The sequence below is a fragment of the Labrus mixtus genome, chromosome 6 (genome assembly GCF_963584025.1).
Source record: "Labrus mixtus chromosome 6, fLabMix1.1, whole genome shotgun sequence".
Taxonomy (NCBI): domain Eukaryota; kingdom Metazoa; phylum Chordata; class Actinopteri; order Labriformes; family Labridae; genus Labrus; species Labrus mixtus.
In genome coordinates, this window is record NC_083617.1 from 16,253,202 (window position 1) to 16,266,779 (window position 13,578).

The window sequence follows — 13,578 nt, forward strand, 5'->3', positions numbered from 1 at the left end:
ACTGATTAAACAGAGCAGCATGTGACGATGAAGATATCTGATCATAAAACCAGAGCAGTATTTGTAAATAAACTGGTTTTGTACGACCACTTCTGTAACTTACTGAGAAACTATGTTTGTTCCAAAACACCTTATTTTAAAGACCTTTTGTACTTTAATGATGAAGACAAATGAACCTTAAGAGTAAACAGTTACACCAGGCTCTGCCATTAAAAAAAGATTCTTTTGTTCATCAATCAGCCAGAAAAATAAATACTTGTGTTTTACGTCTATCACCGATGATATTGAACGTTCCAGACTTTGTGTGTGCGTCTGTGTGTGCTGTATAGATATGTGTGTGTGCGTGTGTTGGCCGAGATTAGGGGCCATAGTTTTATTCATGAATAAGAGCCAACCAGCGTCTTTAAAGCATCGCACGGAGCCCCTTTCCTGAACAGCAGCCATGGCCGTGTCAGAGCTGTCGACGCGCTGCGCTCAGCGACTAATCTGACAGCGCTGCGCGAGCCCTAATCCCTCACTGTATCGTAATCTATTTACTTTGCATTCTAAGAGGATTTCCACCAAAAAATATACAAGAAGCAATGTTGGAAATGGACAGAAGATCAGCGAGGATGCTTTTCTGCTCCCTTTTTTTTTTGTTAGCTTTAAAAAAAATCATTGTATGTTTTCCGGGGAGTCAATCCCCTGCGAGAGGGATGGGTGAAAGGAATTACATTTCTGACTGATACTAATACTTCTCTTATGTAAACATCAAAATGTTATATTTCCCCACTGATGATACAGTCACACTGCAGAGGCCGCTGCTGATAAGTGGCATCTGTCGTTGCCTTTAGTGCATCTCTTGACACGTTTATAATTTCCAAACCAAGGCTGCATTATCTCCTGATTGTTTGACTTGACAGCTTGAATAAAAACTGCAAAATTGCTTAACAGGCGAGCAGGAGATCCTCCCATCTCTGTGATGGCCTCCACAGTAGTCTTTTTGACATGCAAACAGTGAAATCTCCTCTGTCATAATACAGAAAACAAAGTAATGCTCTCCTCAGTTCCCCTTTAAGCAATTATGTCAGCTTTGTAGAATCATAAATAGTTCTGCCTCATTTAAAATATGGCCAGCAGCTTTTTTTAGAGAAATATGCCTCGCGCTTAGATCTCTGCCATCCAAGATGACTGGCACAGATAGGCTTATTAGTGGTATTAACATACTGCGCGGCACGCTGGAGCTGTGAAACGGCCTTGTTAACATTTGGAAATGAATCAAGCCTGCAGCACTTGCTATTATCCAGGTTATCTGTTTTGTTTTATTCTCTCTCTCCTCAGAGCAACAGCTGTGTTTCAGTGTTTGTGCAGAGGCCTTATCACAGCTAATGAAGGCTCTGATTGGACTGATTCTGCCTTCCCTCATGGCATTTTATTTAGTGAGTTTTATAGGTTGGTTTCAATGATCTCCACAAGCCAGATCACCCAAAATGTTATGGACAAATATGTCAGGACAATTAAAGACATCAGAAGAGAGTAAAGTGACTTTCCACAGGGTCTCATTTGAAGGACCTCAATCCCCACTGAAATCACAGAGAAGTTCACTTGTATTTTTGGTTTACAGGGGTCAGTGAATGAGATGTACTTTGCACAAAGATCACACGACAGTGTTTCGTCAAGACTAGTAATCTAGAACAAGACAATGCATCTGTATTGAATGGCTGTTATTGTGTCTTGAACAAGGCTTTAAGAAAGAATAGTTTTAACTTGATCCTCATTCTGATTGAGGTCAGAGAGAAACACAAGAACTCTGTTGGGACTAGAGTCAATATTCATGTTAAGATAAGAAATTATAGAACTTAATTAATCCTGAAGAAAATTTCTCCATTGCTCATTATGTTTGTGGTCAACTTTTTGTCAAATAGCCTCAACACCACAGCCCTGCTGGGAAGACCTCAGGCTCCTTTTCAGAGGCTACAGAACACACAGCAAGAAGAATTGCCATTCTTAGCATTTTGCCACATGTTCAATTTCCAAGTCCCAGTCACTCTTTCAAATTACCCCTTTCGTCCTTGTTCCTGGTCTATCTCTTTTTCTTATCGAAACTTCTACTGTCAACGTCCTCTTTGATTTATCGTCTCTGTTGTGATGTCCACACTGGGAAGGTAACAGAAGGAGTTTCTCTTCAGGACTTTCTGCCACAGAGCCATGCAGTATACCCTCCTTGAAGGATTGTACCAGCTCAACCAAACCAGTTGTAGAGTTCAAGAATAAGTGTTCATGTGAGTACTTGAAGAAGCAACAGTTCTTTCCATTAAACATCAGCAAACCATCAAAATGGTTTTGAAGTTTATGTTAAATAGTTGCCTGAAGTTGCTTACCTGCTTTATCGCAATGACACTTCCTGAATTCTACAAATTTTACGAGAACTTCTTATAATATGATTTTAACTCGAGATGTAGAACTCAACCATAATAGATTTTCACGTGCTTCATGTCTGTGATTGGTCAAACTCCCATGAGTGTCAAACTCCATGAGTGTTAATGTTCTATTTCTGTTGTTATTCATTTTCGGGGTCTCACTGGGCTCAAAATGAGTAACTTCACTTGACGGAACTTATTTTTATTTCTTTGTCGTAACATTTTTTGCTTTTGCAAGACCACTTTAACATAAAGATAAAAAGTTTTCTATAACTATATTTAAAGTCATTTGATAGATCAGATATGAGCCCCTGCTTCATTACGTATCTACATATTTTGATTTCAAAAGAGCAAACAAAAAGCAATTCAATAAATTAATGGTAAAAAGGTTCATATCACAGACAAAACTCAAACATGCTTTCTTCTGTGTAGTCAGTTTGCCAAACTTATAAACGTACCCACAAACTGTAAAAGAGGGTGTCACCTTAATCTGTAATTTTATCATTTAAAGGTCAAAGGTCATGAGGAAGTTTTATTTTTGGTTTACATCAGTTCAGTACGTCAGTGAACTTTCTTAGACGACTGTTGCTGCCTTACAGCTCTGCATGTGGAGAGAAATTTGTCAGTGAGGAACAAACCAAACGGCAAGGAAATGTAGCAAACATGTCAGACGGCACACTGTTGACATACACGCAAACACACCAACGACGGCGTCCTCGGTGGAACCATTAAAGCCTGCAGGCCAACAACAAGCCTCCATCAAGCTTTCCCACGTGACACGTCCGGAGGCTTAAAGGAAAAGACAAGTTGTGACTCGGGATGAGGGTCCTCTGCATCCTTTCCAGATGAGATAACACTAACTCTCTGCAGATACCTCTCTTCTAGGTCGCTCGTTTAAGATGAATCTCAGGGAAGTGAGGAAGTCAACGAGAAAACAAAGATCAGCCAAAGTCAGAATTTGGAGTTCTGTACAGAGAAACAGATGTCAGATTTCACATCAGCTAAAGAAGGACTAAGAGGAGGCTGCGTCACTGCCATCAGAAAAGATTAGTCCATCGGAGGAATGCCTCAGAACTTACAAGTTACTGATACAGTGTTAAATGACTACACTGAGAATTCATCCAGTAGCTCATTACAAGCTAACACCTGGATGTCCTAGGCTAGGCTAATATTAATGTACATTGGATGTTCTGGCAAAATACAGGGATGAATATTTTAGTCTGTTTGGGATTTATGGTCCCTATTATTTCAACAACTGTTGAATAGATGACAACAAAATTGAGTTTAGACATTTAAGATATACCCTTATGACTTAACGTTGTACTTTTCCAATTTAACCACCATGAAGTCCACAATTCCTGTTTTGATTAAGATGTCTCAACAGCTACAAAACGGATTGCCATGAATTTTTAAAAAGATGTCCATGGTCTCAATCATCAATCAGGATCAATTAAAGCCTAATAACTGGTCACATTTTAATCCTGATGATGGCTCTATAAATACTAGTTAAATGTATCCAGTAGTTAATATGTGTAAAACTAATGACATTCAAACTCAGCTGTACTCTGCGTTTGCTTCTCATTAGCAAGTGTTAGCATGCTACATACCAGCTAAACACTCAATTAGTTTATTAAATAAAAACTGTGAAAGATATATGAGAGCAAAAGTTGTTAATAAAATGTCTCGTGTCATCTATGAACAGTCCAGAACAAGAGATTGTTCAATGTCAGCACATTTGACTACAGATAATAAATCATATCAAAGATATAGTTGTTTGAACTCTTAAAACAACTAATATTGTTCATCCATCGAAATAGTCTCCAATCCATCTTCTGTTGATCAGCTCATTTATAATACTGACATAAAGTTGTAGCTTGTTGTCATCGGGTCCTTGTGCACTGTTAGCATTATTTTAGCATTTACCTCCTTCACGTTTTGGCTAGCTAAGCTGTATTATTCAAATCATCTTGCATATTAGCCGATACGTTAGCATTCAGGGAAGTTATTTACAAATCAGTGAAGAGAAACATTTGAATTGTGGCCAACGTTGCACACATTATCTATGAGAATATTAACTTTGATTCCATTTAAAGCTCTTTGCTCTCAACTTTTGTGTCACATAAAAGTATTTTGCATTTCATTCAAATTGTCATCTAGATGCAAAACTACCAAAGCCTTTTATTTTTTCACTTTAAGAGAAATGCTTGTCACAGAAAATTGATTATTATCGTTATCATAATCATATGGCAAGAGCCAAATACAGTCACGCTAACAGGCTAGTAGGGTTAGCCATCAGAGGAAAGAGAGAAAAAGCAGCTGAACTTTACAGAGAGATGGTTCGTCTTCCTGATTCTGGCTTCTGTTCAACTTCAACCAACAGTATGTAAACTCCACAAGGAATTTCATGAATGCTCTCCATGTCTTGTGGGATTACTCAGCTGCTTTAACTCAGAGGAACCATCGGTGCACTCACCTCCTTTAAATTTTGATCTGACTAATCCAAGTGATATAAAGCCTTATTGAGAAATCTCTATTTTCACACTAGGAAACTTATGAAATTGACATCAAAATCTTCCACTCCATGTGCCCAGACTTCCTAATAAACAAAAAACGAGGCCTTTACAAGCGAAGCAGAAGAACCGGAGACTCCTCCCATGTCGCTGTACAGTTGACCTTAGATTTACCTCACAGGTAAATATAATCCTCCTCTGTCTCACCTCTCACTCCTCATACCGCCCTACGAACACACCACGATGCCAAGGTCTGGCGACAGTCGACAGCCAATGAAAGACAAGTGCTGTCTTTTTGTTCCTGCATGGAAATGGAAGAAAACTGTCCCAGCATGCAGGCTGCTATCAGAACATCTTTGAATCTCCTTCCCTCACACACTTTATTTCTGACATATCAAGGCCTTTAAGGTCTCACCAATGGAAAATACAGTCGGATTTTTGTCTTTTTATCTGTCTGTCTGTCTCTTTCTTTCTTTCCTAGATATACATCTAAACCACTCATGCAAAAAAAACAGTCCAGTTCAGTTCCAGTTCATCTCCTGGACAAGTGTGAACAAAATGTCAACAGTTTCCAGTCCAGCCACATTCAGACGCCGGAGCTGGAGCTGGACGAGAGGCCAGCAGGTCGACGGCTGACAACAGGCGATGTGGTGCGATCGATTGTCCTATTGAACAGAGCAGAGAGGAGTCAGACCCTCAGCTCAGGTTCAAACAACACTCATCACACACACACACACACACACACTCACACAAACACAAACACAAACACATTGTCACGCACACAACCTAGTCCATCAATTTTCTTTTTCCATTCAGTATCATACTTTCCATAAATGAAACATGCCTACAGATTAAAAACATACATTATTCAGTTAGAAAAATGTCCATATTTGAAGATCTTCATTATTTTTTACTTCATTACTTGTGTCCTCATAAACCTTGTGCTGGTTTAATCATCTGAAACTTTTCAAGAATGCGTTTATCAAAGAGATTCACTTTTGGATTTTATCATCAACCTCATCACTGAACGATTTTTGATTCCTCCCTCTGTCTAAAGGTCGAACACTTTTGTTTGATCATATTTCACTTTTCTCTCCCACCAGTCGATTTGAATACAAAACCTCATGAATATTCACGTATGGATTTAAAAGACATTTTGAAAGAGAGTATGACTCCACTCTAAAACTTCAACATTAATGTCAAGAGTTTAGAGTTTCTATGTTAATTTACTATATTTTTCTAACTTTTTATTCTATTTTTTGGTTGAATATAAATGTCACAACTTGTTTTCAACTTGTTTCCTCTTAACACTGATGACGAGTGTTGTTGTGAATTTCAAGGTTGGTATTTTTTTTTTTTTAATTGAATATTTATTTTATTACCTTATTCTCCGTATCTAATCAACACTGTGTTACATTTTATATTTCATTCTATTCTATGATGTTAACAAGACCCGGCATTATTTCACCCTTCTGCAGCTGTGAACAAACCTGTAACTTCAGATGAAAAGACCACAAGGTTAGACTTTGTCTTGTATTTTAATACTGTTAGTCGATTTTTAGTAATATTTTAAAGCGTTAATCTGAAGAGTTTTTCACAGTTAAATGCCTATTTTTGCCTTAAAGTCTCATTAGTGTGATGGCTGTAACTTATCTAATAGCCAGATTGTATTACCTTTTCTTAATATCTTTAAAATAATATATTTAATATATTGTGTTCTGTACGATCGTGCAGCTGAAAAAAATGAAATTTGGTCCTCATAGGTGCAGAGAATCATCTCTTGCATGTGCGCCATGTTTGATGCAGCTTCACATCCTCAGAGGAAACATTACACAGCTGATCTGCTCTTCTTTTGCCAGGATCTCGGCTCTCTCTTTTCATTCCTGCGGCTGCTTGAAGGTGAGCAGCCGCAGCCACAGCAGCAGCTGTCTCGTCGGGACCTGTGGCTCCCTCACACTCCTTAAACAATCCCACAAGATTGCTAGCAAATGTTTGTTTGATGCAAATCCGAACAAATCCGCTGCTGTTGGTGGACACTCGCTGCGCTGTTTGCGCGTCTTGGCGCAAACATGTTTAATGTCCTGGTCTGCAGATATTTATTCAGCTGCTGCGAGCAAAATTTACATAAATAGAGAGAAAGGAGAGAGGGAGAGAGAGAGAGAGCACAGGCAGTAGTGACTCTACACAGACACGGAGAGTGTGCATCGATCATAAACTGATTATTGTAATTGGAGAAATTGGTTTCCTGGACATTTTTGGTTTGAGACTACTCAGATGAATTTGTCTTTTCATTTTGATTCCCATGAATTTGAGAGGCCCGATGAAGTAGGCTGTATCAGTATAAGAAGAGAACTATTGGAAAATGCACGTTTTTCTCTGAATAGTCTTCGTGTTGAATGTCTTGAGGGTTCTCGGTACATTTTTAGAAACTTTTTGGCTCTTCAAAAAAATGTCTGGGCCAAGTCCTTGACCCCGGAAACAAAGTTTTCATTTAATGAGTTTTAAGCATGTGGTGATTCTCTCGGGTAAGAGATACAGCTAGAAATATTCAACAAGAGGACAGCAAAGCGAAATGGTGTAATTTAGACTAATGTAGCAGCAGATAGACTAGCCTGTATATAATCTTGTTCATATTTTGAGTCAAATATGATCGCCTTATTTAAGAAATAAGTAGCCTACCCTAACCTGGAACTAAATCGTAATTGCTTGTCACTTTCAAGCAACAATATAATTTATATTTGCTGCTTTTACTCATCTTTTAAAACCGATTAAACTCAGTTCAGACAAAGAATTATGAAGACCACAAAAAAACAGGCCTATATGTAGGCTACAGGCTATAGACTATAACTGTGATTATCGAAAGACTAATCAGAGGTTGAACCTGTAATAATAATGATTCCTGGAAGCAGACGCAAACACCTGACTCTTAACAGGCCTCAAGAAAAAAAAAATCCGATGTGACTGTAAAACCAACAAATTCTGTCTTAATTAAAAGTGGCAGAATGGCGCACGCGCTTCTCTAATTTGTCTGCATAAGGACTTTTTATTGTTTTATCGGGGCAATTAAAATTGGCCTGAAACCACTTTTTTTGCCTCTGTTGCTCTCAGTGCGGCCTTCATGGTGAAAAGAACTGCTCGTTCAAAATGACCTCGCCAGAAAGATTACACGATATTTCTTCTCTTTTTTTCTTTTCTTTTTTTTTTTTTTACACCCTCCCTTCTTTTAAAATGTGTTAATTTCTGAGAGCACACACACACACACACACTTACATGTGACCCCCCTAACCTGGCCCCACCTACGTAATTACCGCATCAGAGGCGGTGAAATTCCTGCAGGTTATTTTGAAGACACCGACTCAGGGCGCAGGAGTAATTATCGCGCCATTACAGCGCTGCATTCAATTACGCCTCGATCAAATGTCTTCCGGCTCGATATTTAGGGCTTTTCAACTCCGCGATTTAAAAAAATAAATAGAGACTTGGTGTCCCTTAAGCAAGGGGAGAGATGTTAGTGTTTCAATTTACAGAGACAGAAAGACAGAAAGGATTAATCCAGCTGCTCTCTAAAATGGAAATGCGGTGTTCACGGTTTGTATTAATTACGGACTCATTTGCATATAGCCTACCCGGTTTATAATTAGGAAAAACAATCTCAACAAGCTTTTGAATAAAAGTACGACTAGTTCAAATGAGAGCGACCAGGAATGTGGAGTGTGTAAATTGTTGGTATATATGCATCTCAATAGTAAATAAAATAAAAAAAGTTGACTCCCTGTTGAGAATCAAACTGAGACACTGTGGGAAATAAATATGACTTAACGGATCTTTATTGGATGAACATGTATGCAAGGGTGCTCGCCTTTAAGATACATTCAACATCTCACTGTCATTGTTGGAGTTATAAAACCACATATCCACTCCAAATATTCAAAGATGCTCTGACTCCAATATCAAGCCAAGTGCTGCGTTTAAACATGTCCATTAAATCACGACAATGCCCAAGAGAGGAGGCCTGCTTTGAAAATGAAGAGGCTAGAATAATAATATCTGGAAAACAATCGCCAAGAGCACTTCTTCTGCAGCTATACTTTTAGGTTTTTCCATGACATTCCAAATTTCTGAGTCAAACAATGTATATAAAAGCTGAACTTTATGGCCAATTTGATCTCTTTGGAATTTTTGGTAGATTTACATACAGGGTTTTTTCTTTTTTTTTCTCCCAAAGTGGTTATAAACAATTTCAAATTCAGAAAAAAAACACCAACTAAACATGGTCACTGTAACTGACCCAAATACATATTTACATAATTCAGCTGCTTGATGAAGCTGACTAAAAATCTCTGTCATCCTAAAATAACAAATTTCAGAAATAAAAACTATACAGGGTTTGATTGGGTGGGTTGAAGGTAAAGAGGGGCACTGCAGGCAGTTCCTGACGGTGCAGCAGAGGGGAAAGTATTCCTCCCATCCAGAAAACCAGAGAGCTGGTGGTCAAAGGAGTTTGGTTGAAATGACATTTTTTCTTTTTTTGGAAAAACAGTTTAAAGATCATCCTAGAAGCAGGTTTGTTTAAAAAAAAAAAAAAAAAACACTTTTCATCCTCAGGAAACTGCTCCTGATGGTTTCTTTTCGACGGACTCGACTGTTTCTCTTCTTTTTATTTTATTATATATTTTTTTAAAGATGTGGAGGACCAGAGGGAGGAAAAACAAAGTCCGACTGTGAGCGTTCCTGCTGCTTTCTTTGTTATCTTATGGTTCAAAACCTCTTTGTCTTTTAAAAACAGGCAATAAGCTGATGTGGAAAATAAAAGAAGGGATTGGACAAGCAAGGACGGAAAAAAAGCCAGATCACAAGACTTGGAACCTCCAGGAGGCCTGGTCTTTGTAGTCCAAGCAGTCTGTGGCGTTAAAGTTGAGCTTCCATGAGGAGGCTGCAGTCTGCTCTTTGTAATCCAGGCAGTCAGACGAGTTGAAGGCCAGACCGGAGCCGCCATATGCCTGGTGGTGGTGGTGATGATGGTGGTGGCCTGAAGACTGGCTGATGTGGTGGTGTGGGTGGCCTGACATGGTGGAGGCTGTCATGGGGCTGAGCTGGTGGGGATGATGGTGGGAGTGCATTGGGGCCAGGTAGGAGCCGCAGTCCACGCTGCTGAAGTACGAGCTGGATGGGGCCGGGTAGCCCTGTCCGTAGCCCGGCGTCTGGTTGTAGGACATGGGGTAGGAGGTGGCTGCGGCAGCCGAGCCCGACATTGAACGCTGCATACAGGAAGCATTAGAAGGAGGTCCGGGCTCAGGGAGTGGGGCCACGGCTGGGGCAGGAGCATTTCCAGGGGAGATAGCGGGGCTCCAGATGGAGGACACGGTGCTGATGGAGGTAGAGGTGCTGCTGAGCGCTGCTGGGCCTGTGTGGTTGGTGGAGGAGGATGAGGAGGAAGATGAGCCCGTGCTGGAGACAGCAGGAGGTGTGAACTGGCCGCTGCTCTCGGAACCAGTGCTCTCGCGGGCTGGAGAAGACTTCTTCTTTGGCGGCCGGGCTTTTGTGCTGCTGCCGCTCTGCTGCTGCTGGCGACACTTGGCCCTCCGGTTCTTGAACCAAACCTACAAGCAAAAACACCAGCCAGGAGTTAGCCACCAGACACACACAACCACCTCAGCAGTTTACACTGAAAGGGCACTCCCAGGCCATGCTGGGAGTACATTATGGAAGAAAATTGGAGGTTATTAGCCATCAAGGTTCTTTTCCACCCCGGCCCCTTGGCTCGGACCAGCCAGGGGTCTAATTTCATACCAGGTAGACGGCTCTAAGATAACAGGCTATTGGGTTTCACCACACAGTAGGGTAACTGTAGAGCACAGAGAGGGTAGGATCATGTAGAGCGTTTTGTTTCACACACACATTCTGAGAATAACTCAAGTTGTGTGAGAGAAAGGCTAGCCTTGGTTTTCCCCTTATGCCTTTCAAGAGCAGAATTTGTTCAAAATCACAGTACACCTGTGAGTTGTTTGTGGAGCATCATTTGCTGGTAAACTCCTGGCCTCTACATTACAGATCCCATATTTCAGGTCAAATTACACTGCCTGCAGTCAGGTTTACATCAAATAATAATGAATGGATTCAGCTGGAACAGAAAGCCAGACATCTGAAAGGTTGTTTTGTTTGTATCAATATGTACAAACAGTTTACGCTGCATTTAATGTCTCGTGAATCCAAGTAAGCCAAATAATCACAGCACTTGAACGCAACCATCGCAGTTGAGCTTCCCTAAATGGTAATAAAGTAACACACCACTTTCAAAGTCGGCCTAATTCCTTAACAAATCCCTCTTGAGTTATTTTAATTCCTGTCATTATCTCACTATTATCATTTGAAAATGGATCCACTGGTTTGTTATTATCTATTCAAAAGGAGCTTAAATCATTGAAATCAGGAACTTGTCTAAAATAAATACCCTGCTAGCATATAGGCACGTTGTATAGGACTAAATAAAGAAATCCTGCACGATTAGGCTACAGGAGAAAATAGAGTTTTAGGTGTTTTTACTTGTATAAATATTACAAGGATATTTAAACAAATCTGATATATTGAACACCCGAGACATAATAAAGCCAAACTACATCAAATAAATCTAATCGTTCACTTTAAAAACATAAATTAAGTCAAAAAAGGTAATTGTTGATAATATAGCCTATAAATATTTGTTATCTGTTGTCACAGAAATATTTATATTAGACTAATGTTTTTAAATCTAACTTCTTCTCTCAAAGAATAACAGGCAAATTAATAAAGGGGCAAGGCTACAAATATGTGATTAAACAACAGGACTGAAACATTTAGACTAGCTATAGCTTAATGTTTTTGTTTAGGAATTAGTCGAAATCCTGGTTCGAGTCTTTGTAAAAGCATGTCTTGAAGAAGTGTTGTCTTCTAGGTGATATTTTTCATATTAAACTTGCGAGCAAGGTGGAAAATATTGACATTTTAATGATTCTGCATATAAAAACAAGACATCAAAAACGTATTATTAGTTTTCATTTAGCTCATAACTTTAGAGCTGTCTCTACTTTCCACAGACGGGTCGAGGAAAATAAATGCTTCATTTTTTGTTACCTGGACTCTGGACTCAGGTAGGTTGATTTTCAGCGCCACCTCCTCGCGCATAAAAATATCCGGGTATCGGGTTTTTGCGAACAGAGCCTCCAGGACGTCGAGCTGAGAGCGGGTGAACGTCGTCCTCTCCCGCCGCTGCTTCCTGGGAGTAGCTGCACAAAGACAGAATAAAGCGTGTTTTACATCCTTCTTTTCACTGAAGGCTTTCTGCTCTGCCTTTGTGCGTAAAAGTGCTCAGAATAAAAAGGTGAAAATATCACAATTAAAAAGGCCAAATGATAAAACCAGAATCTCTTTTTTTTCTCTTTTTCTTTTTTTTTTTTTTTACTTGTCACTAAACTTTTGCATTGGTTTAATTTAGTTTAAATAACCTACGTGAAGTTATCGGCTAAATTCAGGCCTAACGCAATTCAAAATAAAGAATTAAACACCATTTAAATAAAGGCCTATTTGTCTTTTTATGTAGACTAACAGGCAGACTCAGCTGACAATCCAAAAGATATTTGTCGTGTGTTCTGAACTCTGGACTAATAAGTGTTATCTAATTATAGACTAGACCTATAGTTTTAAATATATGGCTGCACATGAATTATTAAATCGTTTTTTTTTTTTTATTAGGTTACTTATCGTACCCCCTTTAATTCTTCAAGAAATTGTAGCCTACTTCAAGAAGAATTAAAAAGGTGAATCTGGGGCTATTTTCTTGTAGGGTAATGATTGGAGCTCCTTTTATGTCCTGTTTCTGTTCAGAAACCTCCATCGTTATAAAATGGTCCCGACTGGATGCATTCATCTATTAAGTGTGTGCGTGTGTGTACTGTGTGTGTACTGTGTGTGTAGTGTGTGTAGGCTACTGTGTGTGTTCGTTCGTACCCGGGTAGCCCACTGACGGGTGCAGCAGGTCCATGGCAGCGCCGCTCAGCCCCAGGCCGTTGACGCCGTAGGGGGGCTGTTTGAGGTAGGACATCATGCTACAGGCGGTCACTGCTCCACCCAGCTCAGGCCAGTGGTTCGGTTTCCCCCGATGCTGCAGCTTGACGGGACAGGGGGCCGATCCAAGACACTGCGGTCACACAAACGGGACCAAAATATTAGAAACACGAATAGAAAATACAATCAACTTAAGTTAGTATGCCAACAGCAGAGAATAGATTACTGACATGTACAGGCCTACTCTTCTCTGCAAAAATGAGAAAGAGAAATTGGTGAAGTCTCGAAATGTGTCATACTTAGCCTATTATTAAAATGAGCTTTTGTCTTTCCGTTTGTAACTTGTGTTAGGCTGTACCATATAAATTACAGAAGTAGCATTATAAGAAATGATAAAGTGGCCCAATAATTAAGTGGTAGCGGATTTAAATCTTGAACCATCGTAGCCTATAATGACGTTATAATTTAGAAACAGAGTCTGCACATTAAATCTCTTCAGGAGTTGGATTTTTGGTCAGAGGATAACTTGGGTCAAATGGCTTCTAAAACCGCTATAACACATACAGGGAAAAAACACGCAGAATGACGTCCAGCAGCTTTCAGAAAACCAGATTTATTAATGATCTCAC

The 13,578-nt window shown here is 39.7% G+C and overlaps 1 protein-coding gene across 1 annotated transcript; it reads right to left on the reverse strand.

Moving 5' to 3' along the window:
* Window positions 1–8,718: 8,718 nt before the first annotated feature.
* On the reverse strand, window positions 8,719–13,118 carry otx1 (orthodenticle homeobox 1). Its single transcript, XM_061040268.1, has 3 exons — window positions 12,893–13,118; window positions 12,020–12,171; window positions 8,719–10,509 (listed from the first exon to the last, which is right to left on the reverse strand). Exons 1-3 carry the CDS (start codon window positions 12,987–12,989, stop codon window positions 9,760–9,762), a joined length of 999 nt encoding a protein of 332 aa, XP_060896251.1. The 5' UTR covers window positions 12,990–13,118; the 3' UTR covers window positions 8,719–9,759.
* Window positions 13,119–13,578: the final 460 nt, after the last annotated feature.

What these genes read in the sequence shown, in the direction of transcription:
- otx1 (XM_061040268.1), bottom strand. Translation starts at nt 12,989, where the DNA reads ATGATGTCCTACCTCAAACAGCCCCCCTACGGCGTCAACGGCCTGGGG. An exon ending in CCCGTCAGTGGGCTACCCGG is followed by an intron (nt 12,172 to 12,892) that starts GTACGAACGAAC and finishes GTCTTTGTGCAG; the next exon opens with CTACTCCCAGGAAGCAGCGG. An exon ending in TACCTGAGTCCAGAGTCCAG is followed by an intron (nt 10,510 to 12,019) that starts GTAACAAAAAAT and finishes TTTTGCTTGTAG; the next exon opens with GTTTGGTTCAAGAACCGGAG.